At 38.4% G+C, this 25,810-nt stretch overlaps 1 protein-coding gene and 1 pseudogene across 1 annotated transcript; one reads left to right on the top strand and one right to left on the bottom strand.

Annotated features, from left to right (window-relative positions):
• LOC130682198 (regulator of nonsense transcripts 3B-like) overlaps window positions 1–1,536 on the bottom strand; it is a 48,232-nt pseudogene extending 46,696 nt beyond the window's left edge.
• Window positions 1,537–13,227: 11,691 nt separating this feature from the next.
• On the top strand, window positions 13,228–24,249 carry LOC130682161 (ATP-dependent RNA helicase DDX3X-like). The gene is made up of 12 exons (XM_057496310.1): window positions 13,228–13,547; window positions 13,892–14,027; window positions 15,095–15,180; window positions 15,432–15,530; window positions 15,611–15,771; window positions 22,054–22,198; window positions 22,329–22,473; window positions 22,691–22,872; window positions 22,944–23,061; window positions 23,287–23,440; window positions 23,711–23,847; window positions 24,046–24,249. The coding sequence occupies exons 2-12, from the start codon at window positions 13,907–13,909 to the stop codon at window positions 24,123–24,125; spliced, it is 1,428 nt and encodes a 475-aa protein (XP_057352293.1). The 5' UTR covers window positions 13,228–13,547; window positions 13,892–13,906; the 3' UTR covers window positions 24,126–24,249.
• The last annotated feature ends 1,561 nt before the right edge of the window (window positions 24,250–25,810 follow it).

Raw genomic sequence — 25,810 nt, 5'->3', positions numbered from 1 at the left:
AAAGAAACTTGATCCAGTCACATTTGAGTGTTTTAAAACTGAAAAAGCAGAAATATCTTTTATGTGACAAATGTTTTGAGAATGTAATATGAATCCCAGCAGCAGGACACCCATGGAGGATGGTGCAGAACCTTGCATATTTAATTGTTTCCCTAAGAGGAATGTTAGTGCATTTCTTACACAGAAGCTGCTGCTCACTTGAATGTTCTCTTTCATTTGAGGGGCCTATGGCGCTAAATCTGAACTAAGGAACCTAAGAGAGAAGTGATTCTTCTGACAACAGTTGCTCACTTCCTTCCATTCCAAGCCTATGTGGACAAGCACAGTTCTTTCAGCAGGTGGATTATGCCCATCCAAACAGCACTAAAGCCGTTGGGCCCCAAGAGTATCATCCACAACCTCCAGGACCCAGTGGCTTTGGACAGCAGTGCAGCAGTAGAAGCTACAGAGCCTACACCACCGGAGAAAAACGAAATGCCTCCTGCCAAGAGGAAGGAGAGGAGGAGATGGGATGGCACTTTACCTAATCGTCATTCACCTTAAAGTAGTTTCATTGTCCCCTCACCAAATAACGGGTGGCCCCCAGAGCATGGGTTACATCTCGGCCGCTGCGAAAGCAGAGAGGCCTTGGGTTCCTGCCCAAGACCCCAGCATCCTAAACCATTCAGACGGGCAGCTTCCCACAGCCAGCTGGAATACCCCCTCCGATGTTCCTCAACCTGAACATCCTCTGCAGACTCTACCCACAACGTCTTTTCTTTCCCCTCCCAGAGTATTCTACTCAAGCCACTGTTGACTTCTGCACAAACTGGCCACGCACCCGACGACACCTGAGGTCACATGAATCAAACGTTATTTGGGTGTTTTTTCTGTATTTTTTTATTAAGGTATTATTGATAGACACTCTTACTTAGGTTTCACATTCACATGAAAAACAGTGTGGTTACTACATTTACCTCTATTATCAAGTCACCACCCATACCCCAGTGCAGTCACTGTCCATCAGCACAGCAAGATGCCACAGATTCACTGTGTGCCTTCTCTGTCCTACACTGTTCTCCCGGTGATCCCCTCACACAATGCGTACTATGGGTATTTTAATAGTCTTGCATAGGAAAAACTTCCCAAAGGCAGGCGAGGGCTAGTAAAAACGTAAACATTTTGTGTGAAATCTGACTACTGGAAGGGAAAAGGAAAAGAGCGCTAGCTCAGTAAAGAAGGAAACCTACGAAAACACGGAGGAGAAGAGGAGTTAAAGGGGATTTGGCACTACGTTTAAGCTCTCGCGATAGTTCGAAGAATGACGGCTTATTCTCAGCTCCCAAGAAGTCCAAGACGTTGCCGAAGGACAGAAGAAATAAAGCTCTCGCGAGTTCTGAGAGTTTTAGGGAAACGCGATTAACCAGAAGATCCTAACGCGATTTAGTCATTTATACGTAAGAGGGGTGGTGCCGGGAGAACGTAAGAGGAATACACAGAACGGACAACGCTGGACCGAAGGTGGAAAGCTCCGGTTTCTTGGTTCGCTTCTGGCATGAGTGAGCTTGAGCGGGTCCACCAGCAGGTAAGGAGAAATGTGCCTTCTGGGCTGTTTGCGTGCTCCCCCTTCCCTGCCTAAGGTAGCCTATGGCGTAATGGAAACTAGACGCCTTGAAGGAAACTGTGGCTTGAGGTGAGTGGGAGTCTAGGCGGTGAGAAAACCCTATTAAGCTTGTGCAGAGGCGGCGGCAGTATTTCCGGCTTTCACTGTTACTAGGGTCAGGCTCGACTCAGGTATCTTACCCGGCTGCCCACAGTGGCGGCTTCTGTATGTGTGCGCGTGCAGTCTCCCAGAGGTGCACGTGTGCTGCGATAACTAATTAGTAAATGGATGGAAGTACGCGAAAGGGTACGAGAGGCTTGGTTGTCATTGGTCGGCCTTGATTAAAGCTTGGAAGTGTCGTTGGTGTGCGCATGAGAGTAGTTGGCGGCCGCGGAATGTGAGAGCGTCGGGAAGGAGTGAGGCCGTCTCTTAGCGGTAATGGCGGCGGCCGCTTTGTTTAGGCTGTTTGGCTGTGCCTCGCTGTTGTCGGGTAACAAGCCTCAGGCCCACCCGATCTGGGTCGGTGGGAGCGGGGCCGCCGAATGACTGACTACAAAATAAACTATGAAACGGTTATTTAGTTTTGTCTCGCGGGCCTTCTGCCTCCTTGTAATAGCCGGGTGCTGCCGATAACGAGGCCGCGTTTTGGTAGTGGAAAGTTTTGTGATGCAAGAGAGCCGGAAGAGTCACTAGAGGAGGGAACAATGGCCTCTGTGTGCCTCCCTTAACCGGTGACTGGGGGTAATGGAAGCTGGACGCAGGCTGGAAGACTCTTGGGAAGTTAGGAAGCTAGTACTGCCCTGCTCCCTCTCCTAAATCAGTGAAGTCGCGGGATGACTGTTTAGCCGTGGGCCGTGCGTATTTGGGGTGTGGTACAATGTGGTGTTCATGTTCTTCTGTTAATCGTTCAACTTTGGGGTTAATGAGACGAAAAGTACTCGGACAGTAGATCAGCTGAGTAGATAAGGTTTTTGTTACTGACTTTATTGTGCCTAAGGAGAGAAACCTTGAAATAGTCAAAGCTAAGGATTTCCCTAATTAAGCAGAATACATTTTTCGCCAAACTACTGGGAATGGGGGAAAGGATACGTAGTCTGAGTAGCCAGGAGAGCTACTCTATTTCATTTTTCTCTATTTTCTCCAGAGAAACAGTAAATGAGTCGTTTTGCACTTTCAAGGCTCACCTTATGTCTTCCACATTTAGTAGAAGGAATTTATAGAGCATAACTTTTTACACAAACTGACGAACTCCTACTAAATTGTGCAAGAAGCTTAATGACACTAATTGTTCCTAAATTTTAGTTACATGTATATTTAAGGGATTTGATAGATCTCACCGCTTGCTTTTATGAGGATGTTTTCCTGCTAATGATGCGTTATGTTAAAAGCCTGCAATTTTATGAGATTTGACGTGTTTAAAAGAGCACAAAAGTTGAAAATAAATCTAGAGCAAAGGCATTCAGACTTGTAAAATTACCTGTGCAAATGGAATCTGTTTAACTCGAAAAACTGCACCCCGTGGCTCATTAGAATTAAGTAGTAAACAAATTCGTCCAGGAAAAGTTGTGATAATTAAGATTTAATGCCTTAATGTTGACCCTTGGTGTAATTTGGTAACGTTATCTTAAACTTTTACTCCAGTGTTTATAAACGTTATTGTCTTAGTAACATTTGGTGACAATGCTGTTTGCTCTTCGTGGGTTTTTTTTTTTGGTGTATATAACTGTTCTGCTTCTAAATAGAACTTAATTAAGCTTCTTTGGTTAGTTACAGTGCAACAAAGCGGAATAACCATTTTCTATGGTGTTGAAATCTCACCAGTGTGTTGGCAGGTAGGAACTGAGATTGAAGACAGACTTTTACAAGAATGAAATGTCAGTTGTGCCACACTAGAATCCCTGCAATGTGAGAAATAACTGCTTTTCAGTTGAATGATCCAGTGTTAGTAAAGTGCCACAATGCTTAACTGCCAGTTGGTGATGAGGGGTGGGTTTCTGCTTAGGGATTAACCGAATTGAATAGTTGATCAGTCTTGAGATAGGGTTATTTAAGGAGATTTCAAATTGTGCTAAACGTTTTTTGGGTAGATGTTTTTAGGCTTAAAAGAATACCAAGCAGAAAACCAGTGGCTTTGAGAAATGATTAACGATTTAGTTTGATAATTAAAGATCTTTTAGTAAGGAAAATTTTTGCAGGGAAAATTGCTTTAAATGAAGGTGTTTGAACTATCTGTAGTGGGGTGCTGGCGTCCTGCCTCTTGCATTTGTCCTTTGTAGGGTTTATAAGTAATTTTTAGTATCTTTGGTGACAGTAACTACATTTTTCTTGGTGAGTAGTTCATAATGGGTATAAGTATTGAATCACTATGTTGTACAGTTGCAACCAGTAGTATATTGTGTATCAACTATACTTAAGATTTTTAACAGCTGCAGACAGGGCAGCTAGCCTATATATAGGGTTAAAGGGAATGTAAGTCTTGAGATTTGTATTTTGTTTGTAATGCTATCTATACTTGATTTTTACCTTAGTAGTGTAGTAATGCATGTGTCAGCATGTGAAGTTTTAATATCTTATCTTTCAGTTTGCTGGTCTAGACCTGAAATCCTCTGATAATCAAAGTGAAGGAGGAATTACAACAAGCAGTAAGTAATTTTTTTCTCTCTAAAATCTTCATTAGCTTAATGTTCACATGTCATTGTTTTTGCTAATTTTAATTGAAGCTTTTTTCCCTTCTGTTTTCCACATGAATTACTTTGACAGGCCTGGACAGTAAGAGACTTGTGGTTCTTTTTGAGTGGTAACTTGGTTTAGAAGAAAATTAATGTAGTACCAATACATTTTTATTGTTGTTTCCTGGGCAAGCAGGAAGGAGGTGGAAGACATGTTCTATCTGTGAAATTACCTGAACTGTTACCATATTGTTCAGAACCTGTATTTGTTTATGTGTTAAAGTTACTGCCATTTATTTCCCATGAAGAATCTGAGACAAATAGAACTAGGCTGTATGGGTTGTTAGGTGGTAGTGAGAATTTAAAATGTCAGCTGTATGGTGGGGACTTGGTGCTGGGAATCTAGTAACCACCATGTTGCTCATGTAATTATATGACACCAAAATAAAACAAATAAAATGTCAGCTGTATTAAATTCTTTAAAATGTTTCTACATCTTTTTGTTAGCTCTTGAAATATTTTGTTCTTTGGGGGAGCAGAGTTGGCTTGATTTCCTGTTTTGAGGACTTCATAGACATTACTGTTTGGGTAGGGAGAGGAATTGGTGGTGGTTTATCATTTGGCAACTGATCTCACCTTGGTCTCAGGCTTGCAGGAAAGCAGTGGATACCCTTCAAAAAACTTCTTTAAGTATATGGTTAGTTCAGGTAATGTTATTTGCCATTATATGGATAATTTAATTCTAACGGTTTGGGATACTTAATTCAGTCGGAAAGTTAGAGATTAAAATTTGAGTTTTAAGGTATAAAACTGACTTTCTTCTTCTACTATGTAGATTTAAGTGTTTTTATTCCTTGGTGATAGACCAGGCTGTTCACTTACAAACAATCGAGGTAACACACACTGTTCTTATTGTCATTTTCCTTTCCCTGCTCTTTAATTTAAACTTGGACTTCATTTACCAGAATAGAAACAAAGCCTTATTTTGGGTAATTGGAGTTGATTTAGTGCATTTTTTCCCCTCAGATCTGTGTTTTTTGTTTGTCTGTTTGTTTGGTATCATTAATGTACAATTACATGAGGAACATTATGTATACTAGACTCCCCCAATCATTAAGTTCCCCCCACATACAATATTACAATCACTGTCCATCAGCATAGTAGGATGGTGCATGTTTTTTTATTTTTTTAATTTTAATTTTGTTATCATGAATCTACAGTTACATGAAGAGCATTATGTTTACTAGGCTCTCCCCTACCCCAAGTACGCCCCACAAACCCCATTACAGTTACTGTCCATCAGCATGGTAAGATGTTGTAGAATCATTGCTTGTCTTCTCTGTGTTGCACAGCCCTCCCCTTTCCCACACCCAGGACATTATACATGCTAATCATAATGCCCCCTATCTTCTTCCCCGCCCTTATCCCTCCCTACCCTCCTGTTCTCCCCAGTCTCTCTCCCTTTGGTAACTGTTAGTCCATTCCTGGGTTCTGTGGTTCTGCTGCTGTTTTGTTCCTTCAGTTTTTCCTTTGTTCTTATACTCCACATATGAGTGAAATCATTTGGTACTTGTCTTTCTCCTCTTGGCTTATTTCACTGAGCATCATACCCTCTAGCTCCATCCATGTTGTTGCAAATTTTAGGATTTGTTTTCTCCTTATGGCTGAATAATACTCCATTGTGTATATGTACCACATCTTCTTTATCCATTCATCTACTGATGGACACTTAGGTTGCTTCCATTTCTTGGCTATTGTAAATAATGCTGCGATAAACATAGGGGTGTGTCTGTGTTTTTCAAAGTGGAGTGCTGCATTTTTAGGGTAAATTCCTAGAAGTGGAATTCCTGGGTCAAATGATAAGTCTATTTTGAGCATTTTGAGGAACCTCCATGCTGCTTTCCACAATGGTTGAACTAAGTTACATTCCCACCAGCAGTGTAGGAGAGTTCACCTTTCTCCACAACCTCGCCAACATTTGTTGTTTGTCTTTTGGATGGTAGCCATCCTTACTGGTCTGAGGTGATATCTCATTGTGGTTTTAATTTCCATTTCTATGATAATTAGCGATGTGGACCATCTTTTCATGTGTGTCTTGGCAATCTGAATTTCTTTTTTGGAGAACTGTCTGTTCAATTCCTCTGCCCATTTTTTGATGGGATTATTTGTTTTTTGTTTGTTTAGGTGGGTGAGCTCTTTATATATTTTGAATCTAAATCCTTTATCTGATCTGTAATTTACAAATATATTATCCCATTCTCTAGGGTACCTTTTTTTTCTATTGATGGTGTCTTTTTCTGTACACAAACTTTTCAGCCTAATATAGTCCTGTTCATTTTTGCTTTTGTTTTCCTTGCCTGGGGAGATATGTTCAAGAAGAGGTCACTCATTTTTATATCTAAGAGATTTTTGCCTATGTTTTTTTCCAAGAGTTTTATGGTTTCATGACTTACATTCAGGTCTCTGATCTATTTTGAATTCACTTTTGTGTATGGGGTTAAATAGTGATCCACTTTCATTCTCTTACATGTAGCTGTCCAGTTTTGCCAGCACCATCTGTTGAAGAGATTGTCATTTCCCGATTGTATGCCCATGGCTCCTTTATCGAATATTAATGACCATATATGTTTGGGTTAATGTCTAGAGTCTCTAGTCTGTTCCACTGGTCTTTGGCTCTGTTCTTGTGCCAGTACCAAATTGTCTTGATTACTATGGCTTTGTAGGAGAGCTTGAAGTTGTGGAGTGAGTTACCCCTCCCCCACTTTATTCTTCTTTCTCAGGATTGCTTTCGCTATTCGGGGTCTTTGGTGTTTCCAGATGAACTTTTGAACTATTTGTTCCAGTTTGTTGAAGAATATTGTTGGTAATTTGATAGGGATTGTATCAAATCTGTGTATTGCTTTGGGCAGGATGGCCATTTTGACGATATTAATTCTTCCTAGCCAAGAGCATGGGATGTGTTTCCAATTTTTAGTGTCCTCTTTAATTTCTCTTAAGAGTGTCTTATAGTTTTCAGTGTATAGGTCTTTCACTTCTTTGGTTAGGTTTATTCCTAGGTATTTTATTCTTTTTGATGCAATTGTGAATGGAATTGTTTTCCTGATTTCTCTTTCTATTCGGTCATTGTTAGTGTATAGGAAAGCCACAGATTTCTGTGTGTTAATTTTTTATCCTGCAACTTTGCTGAATTCTGGTATCAGTTCTAGTAGTTTTGGAGTGGAGTCTTTTGGGTTTTTTATGTACAATATCCTGTTATCTGCAAATAGTGACAGTTTAACTACTTCTTTACCAATCTGGATTCCTTGTATTTCTTTGTTTTGTCTGATTGCCGTGTCTAGGACCTCCAGTACTATGTTAAATAACAGTGGGGACAGTGGGCGTCCCTGTCTTGTTCCCGATCTCAGAGGAAAAGCTTTCAGCTTCTCGCTGTTCAATATGATGTTGGCTGTGGGTTTATCATATATGGCCTTTATTAATGTGAGGTACATGCCCTCTATACTCATTTAGCTGAGAGTTTTTATCATGAATGGATGTTGAATTTTGCCAAAAGCTTTTTCAGCATCTATGGAGACGCTCTTGTGGTTTTTGCCTTTCTTTTTTTTTGATGTGGTGAATGATGTTGATGGATTTTCGAATGTTGTACAAGCCTTGCATCCCCGGGATGAATCCCACTTGGTTGTGGCGTATGATCCTCTTGATATATTTTTGAATTCAGTTTGTTAATATTTTATTGAGTATTTTTTCATCTACGTTCTTCAGGGATATTGGTCTGTAATTTTCTTTTCTGGTGTAGTCTTTGCCTGGTTTTGGTATTATGGTGATATTGGCTTCATAGAATGAGTTTGGGAGTATTTCCTCCTGTTTTACTGTTTGGAAAACTTTAAGGAGAATGGGCATTATATCTTTTCTTTATGTCTGATAAAATTCTGAAGTAAATCAATCCATCTGGCCTGGGTCTTTTTTTTCTTGGGTAGGTTTTTGATTACTGCTTCAATTTCGTTGCTGGTAAAGGATTTCTTTAGATTTTGTGTTTCTTACTTGGTCAGTCTTGGAAGGTTGTATTTTTCTAGGAAGTTGGCCATTTCTTCTAGGTTTTCCAGCTTCTCAGCATATAGGTTTTTATAGTAGTCTCTAATAATTCTTTGTATTTCTGTTCGTTCCATCGTGATGTTTCCTTTCTTGTTTCTGATTCTGTTGATGTGTGTTGTTTCTCTTTTTCTTAATAAATTTGGCTAGAGGCTTATCTATTTTGTGTATTTTCTCAAAGAACTAGCTTAGTTTCATTGATTTTTTTTCTATTGTTTTATTCTTCTCAATTTTGTTTATTTCTTCTCTGATCTTTATTATGTCCCTCCTTCTGCTGACTTAGGCCTCTTTTGTTCTTCTTTTTCCAATTTTGATAATTTTGACATTAGACTATTTATTCTGGTTTATTCTTCCTTCTTTAAGTATGCCTGGGTTGCTATGTACATTCATCTGAAGACTGCTTTAGCCGTGTCCCACAGAAATAGGGCTTTTGTGTTGTTGTCATTTATTTCCATATATTGCTGGATCTCCATTTTAATCTGGTCGTTGATCCATTGACTATTTAGAAGCATGTTGTTAAGCCTCCATGTGTTTGTGAGCCTTTTTGCCTTCTTTTTACAATTTCTAGTTTTATACCTTTGTGGTCTGAAAAGTTGGTTGGTAGAATTTCAATCTTTTTTAATTTTCTGAAGCTCTTTTTGTGGCCTAGTATGTGGTCTATTCTGGAGAATGTTCCATGTGCACTTGAGAAGAATATGTATCCTGCTGCTTTTGGGTGTAGAGTTCTATAGATGTCTATTAGGTCCATCTGTTCTAGTGTGTTGTTCAGCGCCTCTGTGTCCTTACTTATTTTCTGTCTGGTGGATTTGTCCTTTGGAGGGAATGGTGTGTTGAATTCTCCTAAGATGAATACATTGCATTCTATTTCCTCTTTAATTCTGTTAGTGTTTGTTGCACATATGCTGGTGCTCCTGTGTTGGGTGTATATCTATTTATAAAGGTTATATCCTCATGGTGGACTGAGCCCTTTATCATTATGTAATGTCCTTGTTTATCTCTTTTTACTTTCTTTGTTTTGAATTCTATTGTGTCTAATACTATTACGGCTACACCTGCTTTTTTCTCCCTATTGTTTGCATGAAATATCTTTTTTTGGATGGTGTATTTTTTGAGGATATTTTCTTAGGCTTTTACAGTGATGGCCATACATGCTATATGTTATAATTCATGCAAGTTAACTAAGAGATGGCCCTATTTAAATGTTTGTTAAGTAACTATGAGTAACTGAACTGAATTTGATAAGAGGAATTTTTTCTTAATCCATGTTCCCAAGATTGCCAGGCTTGTCTCCCACCCTTCAATTTTAGGGTAAAAATTATATTATTTAAGCAATAATTGATTTTTCGGTATTTATTCCCTACTGCAAAACAACGTTTAGAGGAGGCTTTAAAGCTTGCTTTTGTAAAAAGCTGTGTGTTGGATGTTATAATGTGCTTTTATTTTTTTTTCTCTTAGAACGGAGTTATATACCACCTCACTTAAGGAACAGAGAAGCATCTAAAGGTAGGTGATTAACAGCAACTTTGTATCCAACTTTTTGTACGTTTAGAGATGAGTTAGCTTAGGGAAAATGAGGTACCTGGGAAGTCTGTACACATTTTCTCTTGTTCAAGAACAAGCATTTCCTAACTTTGAAAAGGTTCATCTAATTTTATGTAATTCAGAGTTACTTCTTTTCACCCACTTTCACTAGTATAATTTTACTGTTAACAGTTCCCACTAGTCTGCGGTTGTATCTGTAAACATTGACAACATGATTGATTTTAATTTGAAAATGGGTATGTCTCTATTAAATATGTATATTAAAACTGCACATGTATTAAGCCACCTTATACAGGTTTACTGTAGAACAGTTAAATGCAGGAGTACAAGCTTGTGCACACTTAGTAAGTTGGATAGATTCTCTGATGTTAGCTTTTTGCCTGAACTGCTTCATTTGAAAGGTTTGCTTAAAATGTTATGAAAATCCCGAATATATTTTACTGTTTGTTTTTTAATGTACAGTGGTGAAAGCTTATTAAATATATTGTTAGAATGATTTGTATGACTGAAATTTTTGAAAGAAGGGAAAGATCAGGAAAAATATTTAAAGCTGAAAGGGAAGAATAAAGACTGGTAAATAAGTAAGGGTAGGGAGGTGTTTTAGGAAGGGAGAAGATAAACTATAGCTTGAGGTCTGTGGTTTTCCTGAATGAAACTTTTAAGTGTGTATAGGTCTACCAGAAGGTAACTCAGCTAATGCTGGGTTTTTTTTCAAAGTAACTGCAGAGTTATGAAAAGGGTTAATGAGTTCTCCTCAGTGTATCTTGCTGGCATAGCATCCAGAGTACATTAAGTGTTTTGAAAGGGAGTTGTCAGTACCTCCAGGAGTTTTTGGAACAGATCTTAAAAATTCAACAATCACCCTGCTAATGGCTGTGTCTCATCCATCTGGCAAATGGTGGAGCTACAAATTTAATAAAGTGTCTGATTCTCGTCTTTATCAGCTTGTGGTGTAAGTTTACTCTTAACTTTTCAATGTCTGTAGATGAGCCTTAGAGACATGTCCAATTAGGAAATTAGGCAAGGGAGGAACTGGAGTCTCCTTTTTTCCTTGACATATTTGTGTTCTCCCCAAGCTAGATCCAACATTGTTGTATTCTAGTATTTGACAATAGTTTATGTAAGTGTACCTATACAAATAACGTTCACACCAATTGTTACTTTGGTTTTTTTAATACTGAACTGGGGAGGTGCTTACCAATACCGCATGTAAGGTAAATTCAAAAATAGGGAGATCTTCATGAGAATGGATTGAGGAACCTTTCTGGAAGATCCGAGGGTGTTAAAAGTTTTAACAAATGGACATGTTTACTAAATTTAGGGTTCTTACTGAAAACTCTACCTGCTGCAAATGTTTTGTGGTTTATTCCTTAAGTTGAGGATCATTTGAAAAAATCCAGTGGTAGTTTTTGAATACAGATAGCTTCATTTTATATATAGGTACGTCTGAAGACATTTAAAAGTGCACTGGAGTCAAATAGAAATATCAAAACTGCTTTTACGAGTCAAATAGAAATATTAAAACTCCTTTTACACTATTTCCATTCACTTAATTTATTTCTTGTAAGAGTAACTAGAACAGTGCTTATGTATTGAAGATGTTCAACTGACTTCTCATATTTATATCGCTGCTGATAAAGTTCCTACCAAGTTGCCTTCTCCAAGTCTTCTAATTGACTAAGTCCTGTTTTCACAGTGCCACTTATTTTCTACAGAGAGCCCATAAGAAGTAGACAAAGCATAATTCAGTGCCTGGAATTTAGTGCTTCAGCCATTATAAAATTTGAAATTTTTTGTCCTAGTATATCTGACCTGTTTCTTACTAATCACGTAGTGTATCTATTCGTTTTTTTTTGTTTCCCTAGGCCACTAACAGGACCTGAGGCTAATTAACCTTTTGTTACACTGGGAATTCCAGAAAGGGTATATTGTCTGGCAATAATACGTATTTTTATTTTACCAACTTTTGTATTATGGTTTGTGAGGTATTTAGGGGTGGGCATAACTAAAATGCTTCCGTAGAGCTACCCTAGCTACTTGCTTACTTCTGAAGGTAAAGATTTGGGAGAGGCACTTGAAATTTCTCTGAGAGAGCAGTCTCAGCTTTTAAGAAGAATTATCTGTGGTCTTTTCAAAATAATCTTATCGGAATAAGCCTAGGTTTTAGGAGTATAGCAAACCATGACACTTGAATGGAATATAAACTGTGTGTTTTATGGTCAATGTAAAAGTAATATACTTTCGTTACATGTAAACTTAATTTTAAAGGGGGTGTTCATTTAGTACATTGATGTTAAGACCATAAGGTTTCCTTTTTCCCTTCAGTAATTTCTCCTAGAAAAGAGGATTTAAGGCAAGAACATGACTATTTGCTGGTGAAAACCTACTACCTATATCTTTCAGTTCTTTTCCAGTGATTTTCATGAATAATCCATTGACCCTTGGTGTCCTACAGGGATGAAATTTAAAAAGAAGACTGTGAAAACCTCCTTATTTGGAAAGATCAGAATTATGTCATATTTTTTTTCTTTTTCTGTTTGTTTGTTTGGGGGGATTAGATGATAGACACCGGTCAGGTTGGAGTTGTAAAGATAAGGATGCCTACTGCAATTTTGGGTCTCGAGATTCAAGAGAAAAGCCCATTTTCTTCAGTGATCATGGATGTAGATCAACGGGAAGGTAAATTATTGTGTTATTTTGTTGATCTTTAGTCATCCTTAATGGACCATTCTTCTATTGCAAATTTAAGCAAATGTTGGTTTACTATTGTTAGCTCAAAGATCTTTACTGATTTAATATTTTAATTTACATGCACTAGAAATATGCAATTTGATAGTGTTATTTTTATTTGTTTAATCATTTATGGCTTTTTGTGTTGGTTTAAACACTTTTTATGATTGCACAATTTTGATAAACTGATCTTACGAATTTAATATCTGGTTGCCCCTGTATTATTTTTTACAAACAAGACTAAGATTCCTTCTTTTCTTCCTGATCTTACATTTTTGGGTTTATCAGTTTCAAAATTCAGATGTAAAGTTTATAGTAGTTAAATGTATTGTAGAACTTAATTCTTAGCATGTGAGACTTGTTCTAAGCCGCACAATTGTAGAAAAAGGAAAGAACAATGCTGGTTTTCTAAAGCTGAAAATGTATCCATTATGTATAACCATTGGTTAAGTAGAAGACCTTATTTCACAAATTGAGATGTTAATATTGAATTTTGGCATCTTAAATGTCCTTGTGACCAAAATGTTTAACTAATATATACTTCTAGAAAGATGATAACATGGCTTTGGATAAATGACATATTTTGGCAAATTGCTTGTGGTTAGGTTTGATGATCGTGGACGAAGTGGCTATGATGGTTTTGGCAGTCGTGAAAGGACTGGCTTTAGCAAATTTGAATGCAGTGGACACAGTCGTTGGGGTGACAGATCAGATGAGGATGATTGGTCAAAACCACTTCCACCAAGTGAACGCTTGGAGCAGTAAGTTTATGAAAGGTGTTGATTGTTATGACAACGTACTAGCTAGTATAATATGCATTATAATAATTTGGTTTCAGGGAACTGTTTTCTGGAAGAAACGCTGGGATTAACTTTGAGAAGTATGATGATATACCAGTAGAGGCAACTGGAAATAACTGTCCTCCACATATTGAAAGTGTAAGTTGCTTTGTGTTACTTTTTTAACAATTCTTTATTAAAGTTACTACTGAAAACTTCATTGGATTATGAAAAAGGAGAGACTGATATTTTTTAATGTTACCATTATCAGTAATCCTGAAATAAAAAATGTGTCTAATGAAGAACCAACACTATTTGTACATTAGTCCGCTTTCTTAAAAAATAACATGACGATTTTCCCTGAAATGAAAGCAGGTGTAATCTAGTCATGAATAGGTAGGCATTCAGTTGGCTTCTTCCATTCTTGTATTATCAAACAAATTACAATGGATAGTGTTATTTCTCATCTTATGTACATTTGATCTGGTTAAATTTCTTTACAGTTCAGTGATGTTGAGATGGGAGAAATTATCATGGGGAACATTGAGCTTACTTGTTACACTCGTCCAACTCCAGTGCAAAAGCATGCCATTCCCATTATAAAAGAAAAAAGAGACTTGATGGCTTGTGCCCAAACAGGTAAGCTCACTTGATGAAGTTTAAAAGTCAGTATCTTACCTAGACTAGCGCTAAAAGTAGTACATTGTGTAGGGGTACCTGAGTACTGTGTTTATTAGCTTGATTTTGAGCTAGGTAAAGGCTAGTTGGTGATGTCTCTTTTTACCTTGTGTCTTTGGATCCTTTGGATGAAATCAGTGTGTCTCATCAGGGTATCTTGGGGAAGTCTGTAACAAATTGTCAGTTTGATACTGCTGCAACAGAACAAGGGAAGATCCTGTGATCCATAAAAATTAGGTTGGGGAAAAGGAAGAGAGTATTTTGGGAATTGGGGAATGGAGGAGGGCAGGAATAGTAATTTATTCTTAATTTAGGTTGGGTTAAAGATGGCAGAACAGTATTAAAACTTCTGTTTGGATGTATTACAAATTTTGAGTCATTTGAATTTAAAGTTGATGTAAGTTTTCTCAATCTCTGTCATATATGTATTATACGATGTGTATAGTAAGTTTTATAACAGTTAATGCACATTTCACAAACTAACTGCTTCAGGTGTCCACTTGGTGGAGAGGTTTTAACCAACCGTCCTCGTCTGATTTGTCACACTGATTGTGTCCACTGTGTTCATATTTGGCTAACCCAATCATATCACCATGCTTGCCCATCTTTTATACCTAATTGTGGCCTTTAGGTTGACGCCACTGCCTGCTTTCTCAATGAGTTTTCCTGAAACAACTACAGTTTTCCAATGGCAGAGACATACTGGCCCTGAGAACCCTCTTTTGGACTCTTCGGAATTGCTGACTCCTGCTTCACATTCCAACAGTGTATATACCAAAAAAGTATTGAAGTGGAAGTGGATGCAGGATTAAGCAAAATGGTTGTTTCTGTGTAAATTAAAATGCAGAGAATTGAATAGTGCATTGTATAAAATGTTCACAGAAGTTCCTCAGCTGGCACTTTTTGCTTAGCTGTGTAAATATACCATGTTTTCCAGAAAATTAGGCATAGAGTAAAATTTTCGTAGAGTAAAATTTTCTTAACACAAGAGGGTGTTTGGAATACTTCATAAAATGTTTTTCTTACAGGCTCTGGAAAAACAGCAGCATTTCTCTTACCCATCTTAAGTCAGATTTATGCAGATGGTCCAGGCGAGGCTTTGAGGGCTGTGAAGGTAAAGAAATCCTTGTAAGAAGTTTTTTCATTGGAAGACTTACCAAAATATTTGTTGGGACCCTTCTTTCTAAGTGATGCCAAGTGTACTTTATTTTCATTTTTTAAATTTTGTTTTCAGACTGATAATCCAACAGAAAGCCAGTTTTGCATGTAATTTTTAAGTAACAAAGGGAATTTTGATGTCAAGAATTTTTTAAAGAATGAACAAATTTTGGGTCTTTAAGTTTAATTCATAAAATTTCTTTTTAGGAAAATGGAAGGTATGGACGCCGTAAACAATACCCAGTTTCCTTAGTTTTAGCTCCTACAAGAGAACTGGCTGTACAGATCTATGAGGAAGCCAGAAAAGTAAATATGCATTTTACTTATTGTTGCTATTTTTAATTAGTGATACATTTCTGACTACCCAATGAATCCTTTGCTTACAGTTTTCATACCGGTCTAGAGTTCGACCTTGTGTGGTTTATGGTGGTGCTGATATTGGTCAGCAGATTCGAGATTTAGAACGTGGGTGTCACTTGTTAGTTGCCACTCCAGGGCGTCTACTGGATATGATGGAAAGAGGAAAAATTGGATTAGACTTCTGCAAGTAAGTTAATTTCTGTATCTGAGGTGTAGCTTTCTTTTGGTATCGTTAATCTACAATTACATGAGGAATATTATATTGCCTATACTTCCCCCATCACCAGGCCTCCGCCGAAAACCTCATTACAGTCAGTTTCCATCAGCATGTTAAGATGCTGTAGACTCACTACTTCTCTTCTCTGTTGCAAAGCCCTCCTCGTGCCACCACTCCCCGTATCATACATGCAAATCATAATGCCCCTGTCTTTTTTAACCCCCTTATCCCTCCCTTCCCACCCATCCTCCCCAGTCCCTTTCCCTTTGGTAACTGTTAGTCCATTCTTGGGTTCTTGGGGTCTGCTGCTGTTTTGTTCCTTCAGTTTCTTCTTAGCTCTTCTACTCCACATACGAGTGAGATGATTTTGTACTAGTCTTTCTCCTCCTGGCTTATTCCTCTGAACATAATAAACTCTAGCTCCATCCATGCTGTTGGAAATGATAGGATTTGTTTTCTTTTTGCAGCTGGATAATATTCCATTGTGTATATGTACCACTATCTTCTTTATCCATTCATCTCCTGATGGACACTTAGGTTGCTTCCATTTCTTGGCTATTGTGAATAGTGCTGCGATAAACTTAGGGGTGCATATGTCTTTTTCAAACTGGGCTGCTGCATTCTTAGGGTAAATTCCTAGGAGTGGAATTATTGGGTCAAACGGTATTTCTATTTTGAGTTTTTTGAGGAACCTCTGTACTGCTTTCCACATGGTTGAACCTAATTTACATTCCCACCAGCTGTGTAGGAGGGTTCCCCTTTCTCCACAACCTCGCCAACATTTGTTGTCATTTGTTTTTTCGATGCTGGCGATCCATACCGCTGTGAGGTGATATCTCATTGCGGTTTTCATTTGCATTTCTTTCATGACTAGTGATGTGGAGCATCTTTTCATATCTCTGTTGGCCATCTGCGTTTCTTTGGAGAACTCTCTAGTTTAGCTCCTCTGACCATTTTTGGATTAGATTATTTGCTTTTTGTTTGTTGAGGTGCACGCGCTCTTTATATATTTTGGATGTCAACCCTTTAATCGGATCTGTCATTTATGAATATATTCTCCCATACTGTAGGATTCCTTTTTGTTCTATTGATGGTGTCCTTTGCTGTACAGAAGCTTTTCAGCCTGGTATAGTCCCGCTTATTCATCTTTGCTTTTGTTTCCCTTGCCTGGGGAGATACGTGCATGAAGAGGTCTCTATCCGGTTCCGCTGGTCTGTGGGTCTGTTGTGGTGACAGTACCAAATTGTCTTGATTACTGTGGCTTTGAAGTAGAGCTTGAAGTTGGGAAGCAAAATGCCCCCCACTTTATTCTTCCTTTTCAGGACTGCTGAAATGGGGGTTCCATGTGAATTTTAGAGTTGTTCCAGTTTGTTAAAGAACGCTGTGGTATTTTGATATGGAGTGCATTAAATTTGTAGACTGCTTTAATGAGTTTGGCCGTTTTGACAATATTCATTCTACCTGGGCAAGAGCATGGGATGAGTTTCCATTTGTTAGTGACCTCAGTTTCTCTTAAGAGTGTCTTGTAGTTTTCAGAATAGAGGTCTTTCACTTCCTTGGTTAGGTTTTATACCTAGGTATTTTATTCTTTTTGATGCAATTGTGAATAGAATTTTTTTCCGATTTCTCTGTCTCCAAGTTCATTGTAAGTGTATAGGAAAGCAGTAGATTTTCTGTGTATTAATTTTGTATCCTGTAACTTTGCTGAATTCAGATATTGGTTCTAGTAGGTTTGGGGTGGAGTATTTAAGTGTTTTTATGTACAATATCATGTCATCTGCAAACAGGACAATTTGATCTGACCTCTTCTTTACCAATCTGGATTCCTTGTATTTCTTTGTTTTGTCTAATTGCTGTGGCTAGGTCCTCCAGTACTATGTCGAATAACAATGGGGAGAGTGGGCATCCCTGTCTTGTTCCCAATCTTAGTAGTAAAGCTTTCAGCTTCTCACCGTTAAGTATGATGTTGGCTGTGGGTTTGTCATATATGGCCTTTATTATGTTGAGGAACTTGCCCTCTCTAGCCATATTGTTGAGAGTTTTTATCGAGAATGGATGTTTAATTTTGTTGAACACTTTCACAGTGTCTGTGGAGATGGTCATCTGGTTTTTGTCTTTCTGTTTGTTGATGTGGTGGATGATGTTGATGGATTTTCGAATGTTGTACCATCCTTCCGTCCCTGGGATGAATCCTACTTGGTCATGGTTTATGATCCTCTTGATGTTTTTTGAATTCTGTTTGCTAATATTTTGTTGAGTATTTTTGCATCTATGTTCGTCAGGGATGTTGGTCTGTAGTTTTCATTTTCTGTGGAGTCTTTGCCTGGTTTTGGTATTAGAGTGATGCTGGCTTCATAGAATGAGTTTGGAAGTTTGCCCGCCTCTTCTATTTTTTGGAAAACTTTAAGGAAAATTGATATTCTGTCTTCTGTGTATGTCTGATAAAATTCTGTGGTAAATCCACCTAGCCCGGGGGTTTTTCTCTTGAGTAGTTTTTTGATTACTGATGCAACTTCGTTGCTAGTAATTGGTGTCTTTAGATTTTCTCTTTCTTTCTTGGTCAGTCTTGGAAGGTTGTATTTTTCTAGGAAGTTGTCCATTTCTTTGAGGTTTCCAGCTTGTTAGCATCCAGATTCTCATAGTATTCTCTAATAATTCTTTGTATTTCGGTGGGGTCCGTCGTGATTTTTCCTTTCCTATTTCTAATTCTGTTGATGTGTGTAGAATCTTCTTTTTCTCTTACTAAGTCGGACTAGGGGCTTATTTCGTTTATTTTCTGAAAGATCCACCTCTTCATTTCATTGATTTTTTCTATTGTTTTATTCTTCTCAATTTTATTTATTTCTACTCTGATTTTTATTATGTCCTTTGTTTTGCTGACTTTGGACTCATTTGTTCTTTTTCCAGTTTCAATAATTGTGAATTTAGACTATTCATTTGGGATTTTTCTTCCTACTTTAAATAGGCCTGTATTTCTATATACTTTCCTCTTAGAACAGCCTTCGCTGTGTCCCGCAAAAGTTGGGGCTTTGTGGTGGTGTTGTCATTTGTCTCCAAATATTGCCTGATCTCTTTTAAATTGGTCATTATCCATTGATTATTTAGGAGCACGTTGTTAAGCCTCCATGTGTTTGTGAGCCTTTTTGCTTTCTTTGTACAATTTATTTCTAGTTTTACACTTTTGCGGCCTGAGAATTTGGTTGGTAAAATCTCTACCTTTTTGAATTTACTGAGGTTCTTTTTGTGGCCTCATACGTGGTCTACTCTGGACAATGCTTCATATGCACTTGAGAAGAGTGTGTATGGGTGTAGAGTTCTATAGAAGTCTGTTAGGTCCTTCTGTTCTAGTGTGTTGTTCAGTACCTCTGTGTCCTTAGTTTCTGTCTGGTGGTGATCTGTCCTTTGGAGTAAGTGGTCTGTTGAAGTCTCCTAAAATGAATGCATTGCATTCTCTTTCCTCCTTTAGTTCTGTTAGTATTTGTTTCCCATATGCTGATACGCCTGTGTTGGGTGCATGTATATTTATAATGGTTATATCCTCTTGCTGGAATGACCTCATTCTCATTACATAATGTCCTTCTTTATTGCTTTTTACTTTCTCTGTTTTGAAGTCCATTTTGTCTGATACTAGTACTGCAACACCTGCTTTTTTCTCCCAGTTGTTTGCATAAAATATGTTTTTCCATCTCTTGACTTTTAGTCTGTGTATGTCTTTGGGTTTGAGGTGTGTGTCTGTTAAGCAGAATATAGATGGGTCTTGCTTTTTTATCCATTCTGTTACTCTGTGTCCTTTGATTGGTTTATTCAATCTGCTTACATTTATGGTGAATATTGAAAGATATGTATTTATTGGCATTGCAGGCTTTAGATTTGTGTTTACCAAATGTTCAAGGGTAGCGTCTTTACTACCTGTCTTACAAACTTCCTTATTAAGCTATTATACACACAGTCTGATGATGATTTCTCTCCCTTCTTATTCCTCCTCCTCCATTCTTTATATGTTAGGTGTTTTATTCTGTACTCCTTGTGTTTCCTTTGACTGCTTTTGTGCGTAGTTGATTTTATTTTTTGTGTTTAGTTAGTGTTTGGTTGGTGTGCTTTCTTTGCTGTGATTTTATTTTCTGTGGTGACATCTATTTAGCCTTAGGAGTGCTCCCATCTAGAGCAGTCCCTCTAAAATACCCTGTAGAGGTGGTTTGTGGGAGGCAAATTCCCTCAACTTTTGCTTTTCCAGAAATTGTTTAATGCATCCTTCATATTTAAATGATAATTGTGCTTGATACAGTATTCCTTGTTCTAGGCCCTTCTGTATCATTGCATTAAATATATCATGTTGTTATCTTCTGGCCTGTAAGGTTTCTGTTGAGAAGTCTGATGATATCCTGATGGTTTTCCTTTGTAGGTGACCTTTTTTCTCTCTCTGGCTGCCTTTAAAACTCTCGCCTTGTCCTTGGTCAATGCCATTTTAATTATGCGTCTTGGTGTCCTCCTCCCTGGGTCCCTTGTGGTCTTCCAAGGTCTGAGAGACTATTTCCTCCCCCAGTTTTGGGATGTTTTCAGCAGTTATTTCTTCAAAGGCACCTTCTGTCCCTTTTCCTCTCTTCTTCTTTTGGTACCCCTTTAATGTGGATATTGTCCCATTTGGCTTGGTCACACAGTTCTCTGAATGGTCTTTCATTCCTGGAGATCCTTTTATCTCTCTCTGCCTCAGCTTCTCTGTGTTTCTGTTGTCTGCTCTCTGTTCCATTAACGGTCTCTGGCACCCCAGCCAGTCTGCTCTCAAGTCCTTCCAGAGATTGTTTTATTTCTGTATTCTTCCTCCTAACTTGATCCTTTAGCTCTTGCATATTTCTCTGCAGGTCCATCAGCATGGTTATGACGTTAATATTGAATTCTTTTTCAGGGAGTTAGGTTAAATCTATCTCTCCAGGCCCTCTCTCGGGCACCAAGAGTAATTCTGGACTGCACCAAATTCCTCCGCCTTTTCATGGCGGTAGAGGAAGCTGTAGGCAGGTAGCGCTTGTGTCACAAAGTCCTCTCCTGCTTGTTGGTCACCTTGCCCTTCTCCGCTGCCTGTGCCGGTTACCCACACACCAGGAGCAGCTTCTGGTTTTATTTCCTGAGCTGCTGCAGGCGGTGCAGCCATCGGGGCATCCCCGGGCCCTGCGGGGAGAGGCAGGCACACTGGGTGTGCTCTCCTGCGATAACGGCTACCCTTCACACCCTGTCCCAGCTTCCTCTGTCTGTGCCGGGCTGCCACATGCCGTGGAGCCTCTGAGTCTGTCCCCGGTGGCTGTGGAGGAGGCCCTGGGCAGCTGCTGTGGGCGCAGCTACTCTCAGGCTGCTCCCCTGCTGTGGCAGGACCACTCGGGAAGGGTAATTGACAGGAGGCTGTTTAACCACCATGAGGGGCTTCAGAACTGCACTTCTGCTCAGAGTGTTAGTGTTTATGGTGCCTGAAGTTCCCCAGGATACCCAGCTGCTGGTCTGAGTGTGGCTGGATGCTGTGAGGCCTCTTTCTCTTTACGTCTTTCAAAAAGCACTCGCTTTTCTTTTGTCCCTAGGGCACCAGCAGTGGCAACCTGCTCACATGTTTTACTGTTGCGTTTCCCTAATATCCAGCACACCATGTACTGTGTGTCTGTGCTCCCGGTGAGGATGACTAGGGCTTGGTATTTAGCATACCTGGGCTCCCTCACCCTCCTCACTCCAACTCCTCTCCTCCCGCTGGTGGGCGGGGGTTGGTGGAGTGCTCAGCTCCTGCCGGTCCTCAGCTTGTATCTTACCCCCTTCATGAGGCGCTCGGTTCTCGCAGCTGTAGATGTAGCCTTACTGTTTGTTGTACTGTATCTTCTGGCCTCTCTTTTAGGAATAGTTGTATTTGTTGTATTTTCAAAAATATATATGGTTTTGGGAGGAGATTTCTGCTGCCCTTCTGTCGCCACCATCTTGGCCCCTCCTCTGAGATGAAGCTTTTTTAATATTAGTGGTCATTTTGTAGTGATTTATTAGTATTTAGATTAAAACATGAATGATTTTAACTTTCTACATAGTCTTTGAAAAATAACAGTTAGCCTGTATTGGTACAGAGTCAAGTAATAATCTCCTTTGCTTGTGTGACTTAAGTGTATTTCATGTGTTACTTTGTGTAGTAAGAGTGTTGGATAAATGTATCAAGCTTAATTAAAGACACAACTATATTCAACTGTAAGTTTCTCATCAGATCCTAAATTGGGTGTTTTTTTGTAACAGATACGTAGTGTTGGACGAAGCTGATAGAATGCTGGATATGGGATTTGAACCTCAGATACGTCGTATAGTTGAACAAGGCAGTATGCCACGGAAGGGTATTCGCCACACCATGATGTTCAGTGCTACCTTTCCTAAGGGAATACAGGTGTTGTTTTTTTAGAAAAAATACAACTTCCTTTTTTAGAACGTATTTGTTAATAAGTACTTGAGTGTCTTCAGACACTTAAAAAGTTAGAGTAATAATACTTCAGGCTTTTATTTTTCCCTTTTTTCAGTGGCTTGCTCATGATTTCTTGGATGATTATATCTTCCTGACGGTAGGCAGAGTTGGCTCTACGTCTGAAAGCATCACGCAGAAGGTAGTTTGGGTGGAAGAGTCAGACAAACGGTCATTTTTGCTTGACCTCTTAAATGCAGCAGGTAAGGTGAATTATAAGTAGTGTCAGCTAGGTGTAAGAAAGACCAGTTTGGCTCTCCTTAGCCTCTACCTTGTCTTTCACTTACCTTCTTAAGTGTTAAGTTTTTATTAGCTCCATGTGCTTGTTTACCTAGCACAAAATGAAAGCCAGTTAATATTTAGAAAAGGTAATTACACCTGTTGCTGTTAGTAAACAAAATCTTACATACAATTTTTCAGGGAAGGATTCACTGACGTTAGTGTTCGTGCAGACCAAGAAGCGTGCCAGTTCTCTCGAGGATTTCTTATCCTGTGAAGGATATGCTTGTACCAGTATTCATGGAGATCGATCACAGAGGGATAGAGAGGAGGCCCTTCACCAGTTCCGTTCAGGAAAAAGCCCGATTCTAGTGGCTACATCCGTGAGTACATTTTTGTTTTTGGGTTATGCATGTTTGACTATTGCTTTCTTTTAACAAAAGTTATTTTTCAGGTGGCAGCAAGAGGATTAGACATTTCAAATGTGAAACATGTAATCAATTTTGACTTGCCAAGTGATATTGAAGAATATGTACATCGGATTGGTCGTACAGGACGTGTAGGAAACCTTGGTAAAGTGTTTTAGTTTGACACAGAATCTGAAATACTAGAACCTTTATTTTTAAGGGAAGGTTGGACATGACATCAATCAGGTGTCAGATAACAGTTATTTGTATTCCAGTTTAACTTGAATTATAACGTCACATTTTTGAGTTGTGGTTATTCTGCATATAAGTAAAAACACTGAGCAACTTCACAGGAATCCAGGCATTATATACATATTTGGACTCTTGTAGGCCTTGCCACCTCATTCTTTAATGAAAGAAATAGAAATATCACAAAGGATTTGTTGGATCTACTTGTTGAAGCTAAACAAGAAGTGCCATCTTGGTTGGGAAACATGGCTCATGAACACCACTGTAAGGGCAGCAGTCATGGACATTCTAAGAGGTACGGATTGTTTCCAGCCTTCTTATTTTTCTCTATGGGGGTTAAGTAAAATACTGTGCACAATTCGCATACTTGGATAAGGGATGGCCTTAGGAAGGCTGAAATGGAGTCAAAAATGTTGATGTTAACTGCTCAGGTCTTCAGGAACACTATTTGAGGAATTGACCACATTGGAAACTGGTTTGAAAAATCAGAAATAGTGGGTCTATGGACAGGAATTGTCATTTTATTGAATTTCTTGTTCATTAAAAGAATTCTTCCTTTTAATAGTAGATTCAGTGGAGGATTTGGTGCCAGAGACTATCAACAAAGTAGAGTTTCCACCAGTTCTGCCTTTAGTAGTAGTCATGCAAGCAGCAGCCACAGTGGTGGAGGTGGTGACAGCAGCAGCAGAGGATTTGGTGGAGGTAACATAATTTTTTCCATTTCATATTTTTGGCAAAGACTTCTTTTTTTCAAAGAATAAATTAGTGGAGAAATTTAATTTCTAAAGAACACAAAATCCAATTCTGTAGCTATCTTTTACAACGTTTATATTTAAAGTACTTGAGAAGAAAACTTACTTAAAAGTGCTGGCTGAATTTTTTTTTAATATCTCTTGACAGCTGGTTATGGAGGCTTCTACACTAGTGATGGACATGGAGGAAATTACAGCTTCCAGGGTGTCAGCTGCTGGGGCAATTGAATCTGCTTTACAACAAAGTCATCCTTGTAAACAACCTCATCTGGAAACCACATGTATCTTAGCCAGAACATATCGTGTAGCTTTAAGAACTGCTGTCCAGTTACCAACTGTGATTGTCCTGAAAATTCAACGGAGCTCAAAGACACAAGAAGAAAACAGTAGTCAACAGTCTATTAATAAAGTTGATTTAAAGATTTAATTGATGTAGCTTGGATTAACCCCCCCTCCTGCTTATTCCCACCCCAAACTGCATTTATACTTTTTTGACTAAGGATCGTTTGTTAATTGTGACTTAAACTTAGGACAACTTACTGTTTTGATGTCCTTTTGGCTCACTAATGCCCAAAATGTCAATCGTTCAAATAAAGATACTGAAGTTGGGCTAAAATCAAACCTTGGCACACAGGTCTAATGATGTCACTTAGCAGGAATCATCAATTTGATATAAATGTAAAGGAAAAAACTTGGGCAGTAGCTTGTGTTGAGACATTTTCATAAAGGAAGACTGGGAAGAAAAACATCTTAATGCTGAATTAGTTCAAAATGTGGCAAATTGTACTAAGTGATTTGCTCACTCTATTCTGGTTTGGCATTTAGAACTTTTGAGCCATTGCAGCTATGTTGAGGTGGCAAGTACAAATGTATCCATATATATTTCAAAACATTCTTCAAGCATTTTGCAAGTAATACAACTCCTCTTGTAACGTTTAGGGTAAAGTCAGGCAAATGTGGGCATACTATTAGGAAAAGTGAAGAGGTTTGATAACAAGTGCTTGGAGGGGATTTCATCTTAATTAGATGTTTTTGATGCTGGCCATGCATGAAATTTAAATAGTAGATGACTGACCCATGGCAATTTACCAGTCCTCTTTATGGGTTAGAATTTAGTCTTTAACGCATGCTAGTGTTGATGTTTCTTGGTCAAGAGGATATAAGCAGGATTATACAGCAGGCTTTAATACAGACTCACATTAGTCTGTTAAAACTGCACTGAAATGTTAAAATGGCTTACTTTTGTAGACTTTGTAGATTAGAGTAATAAACAAATCCTTGAGATCAAAGAGGATGAAAATATGTACTCTACTGCACAAGGTGTCATTTCTCTATACTGCAGTTGTATTCTTAGTTGCATACAATTCCATTATATTTATAGCCTCTTTCCTAACTTGGCCAAAGACAATTGTCCATCCCTAAAAATACCTCTGCCACTTTGAACTCTCTGCTAATTTTGTGTCTGGAATGCAGTAATCTTTACCAGTTAATCTTGATGATGGCATAATGCAAAAACATCATAAAGTGCAGGAGATTTCAAGCATATTGTGCCTTGTAAAACATAAGTAGTATAGGCATTTGTTATGGTGCTATTACACTTAGTGTAGAGGTTTAGACTCTTGTACATTTTCACCATAACTTTCTACAAAGTTCTTACTGCAGTCAGAGAATTTTATATATGTGTCTTGTGTGCGTGTTCTAAAATTCCAATCTTATTCTGTCTCTTGGACATGGTTGAAGGCAGCTTGTTAACTATACATTCTAAAATGTTATTTGGAACCACAGAGTGGTCGTTGAAATCTATTTGCACACAATAGATTTTAGATACTTTTTGTTGCTAGTTTGTGTAATATTCATTGAATATTTTGAAACATAATTTATTTTTTGTAAGCCTAAATGTGTTCTTAGAAAGT

This window comes from Manis pentadactyla, chromosome Y (genome assembly GCF_030020395.1).
Source record: "Manis pentadactyla isolate mManPen7 chromosome Y, mManPen7.hap1, whole genome shotgun sequence".
In the NCBI taxonomy this organism is placed as follows: Eukaryota; Metazoa; Chordata; class Mammalia; order Pholidota; family Manidae; genus Manis; species Manis pentadactyla.
The sequence above is the reverse complement of the archived record's forward strand: the minus strand, read 5'-3'. Positions and strand labels throughout refer to the sequence as shown.

What these genes read in the sequence shown, in the direction of transcription:
- LOC130682161 (XM_057496310.1), top strand. Translation starts at nt 13,907, where the DNA reads ATGGGAGAAATTATCATGGGGAACATTGAGCTTACTTGTTACACTCGT. An exon ending in TCTATGAGGAAGCCAGAAAA is followed by an intron (nt 15,531 to 15,610) that starts GTAAATATGCAT and finishes CTTTGCTTACAG; the next exon opens with TTTTCATACCGGTCTAGAGT. An exon ending in TGACCTCTTAAATGCAGCAG is followed by an intron (nt 22,474 to 22,690) that starts GTAAGGTGAATT and finishes ACAATTTTTCAG; the next exon opens with GGAAGGATTCACTGACGTTA.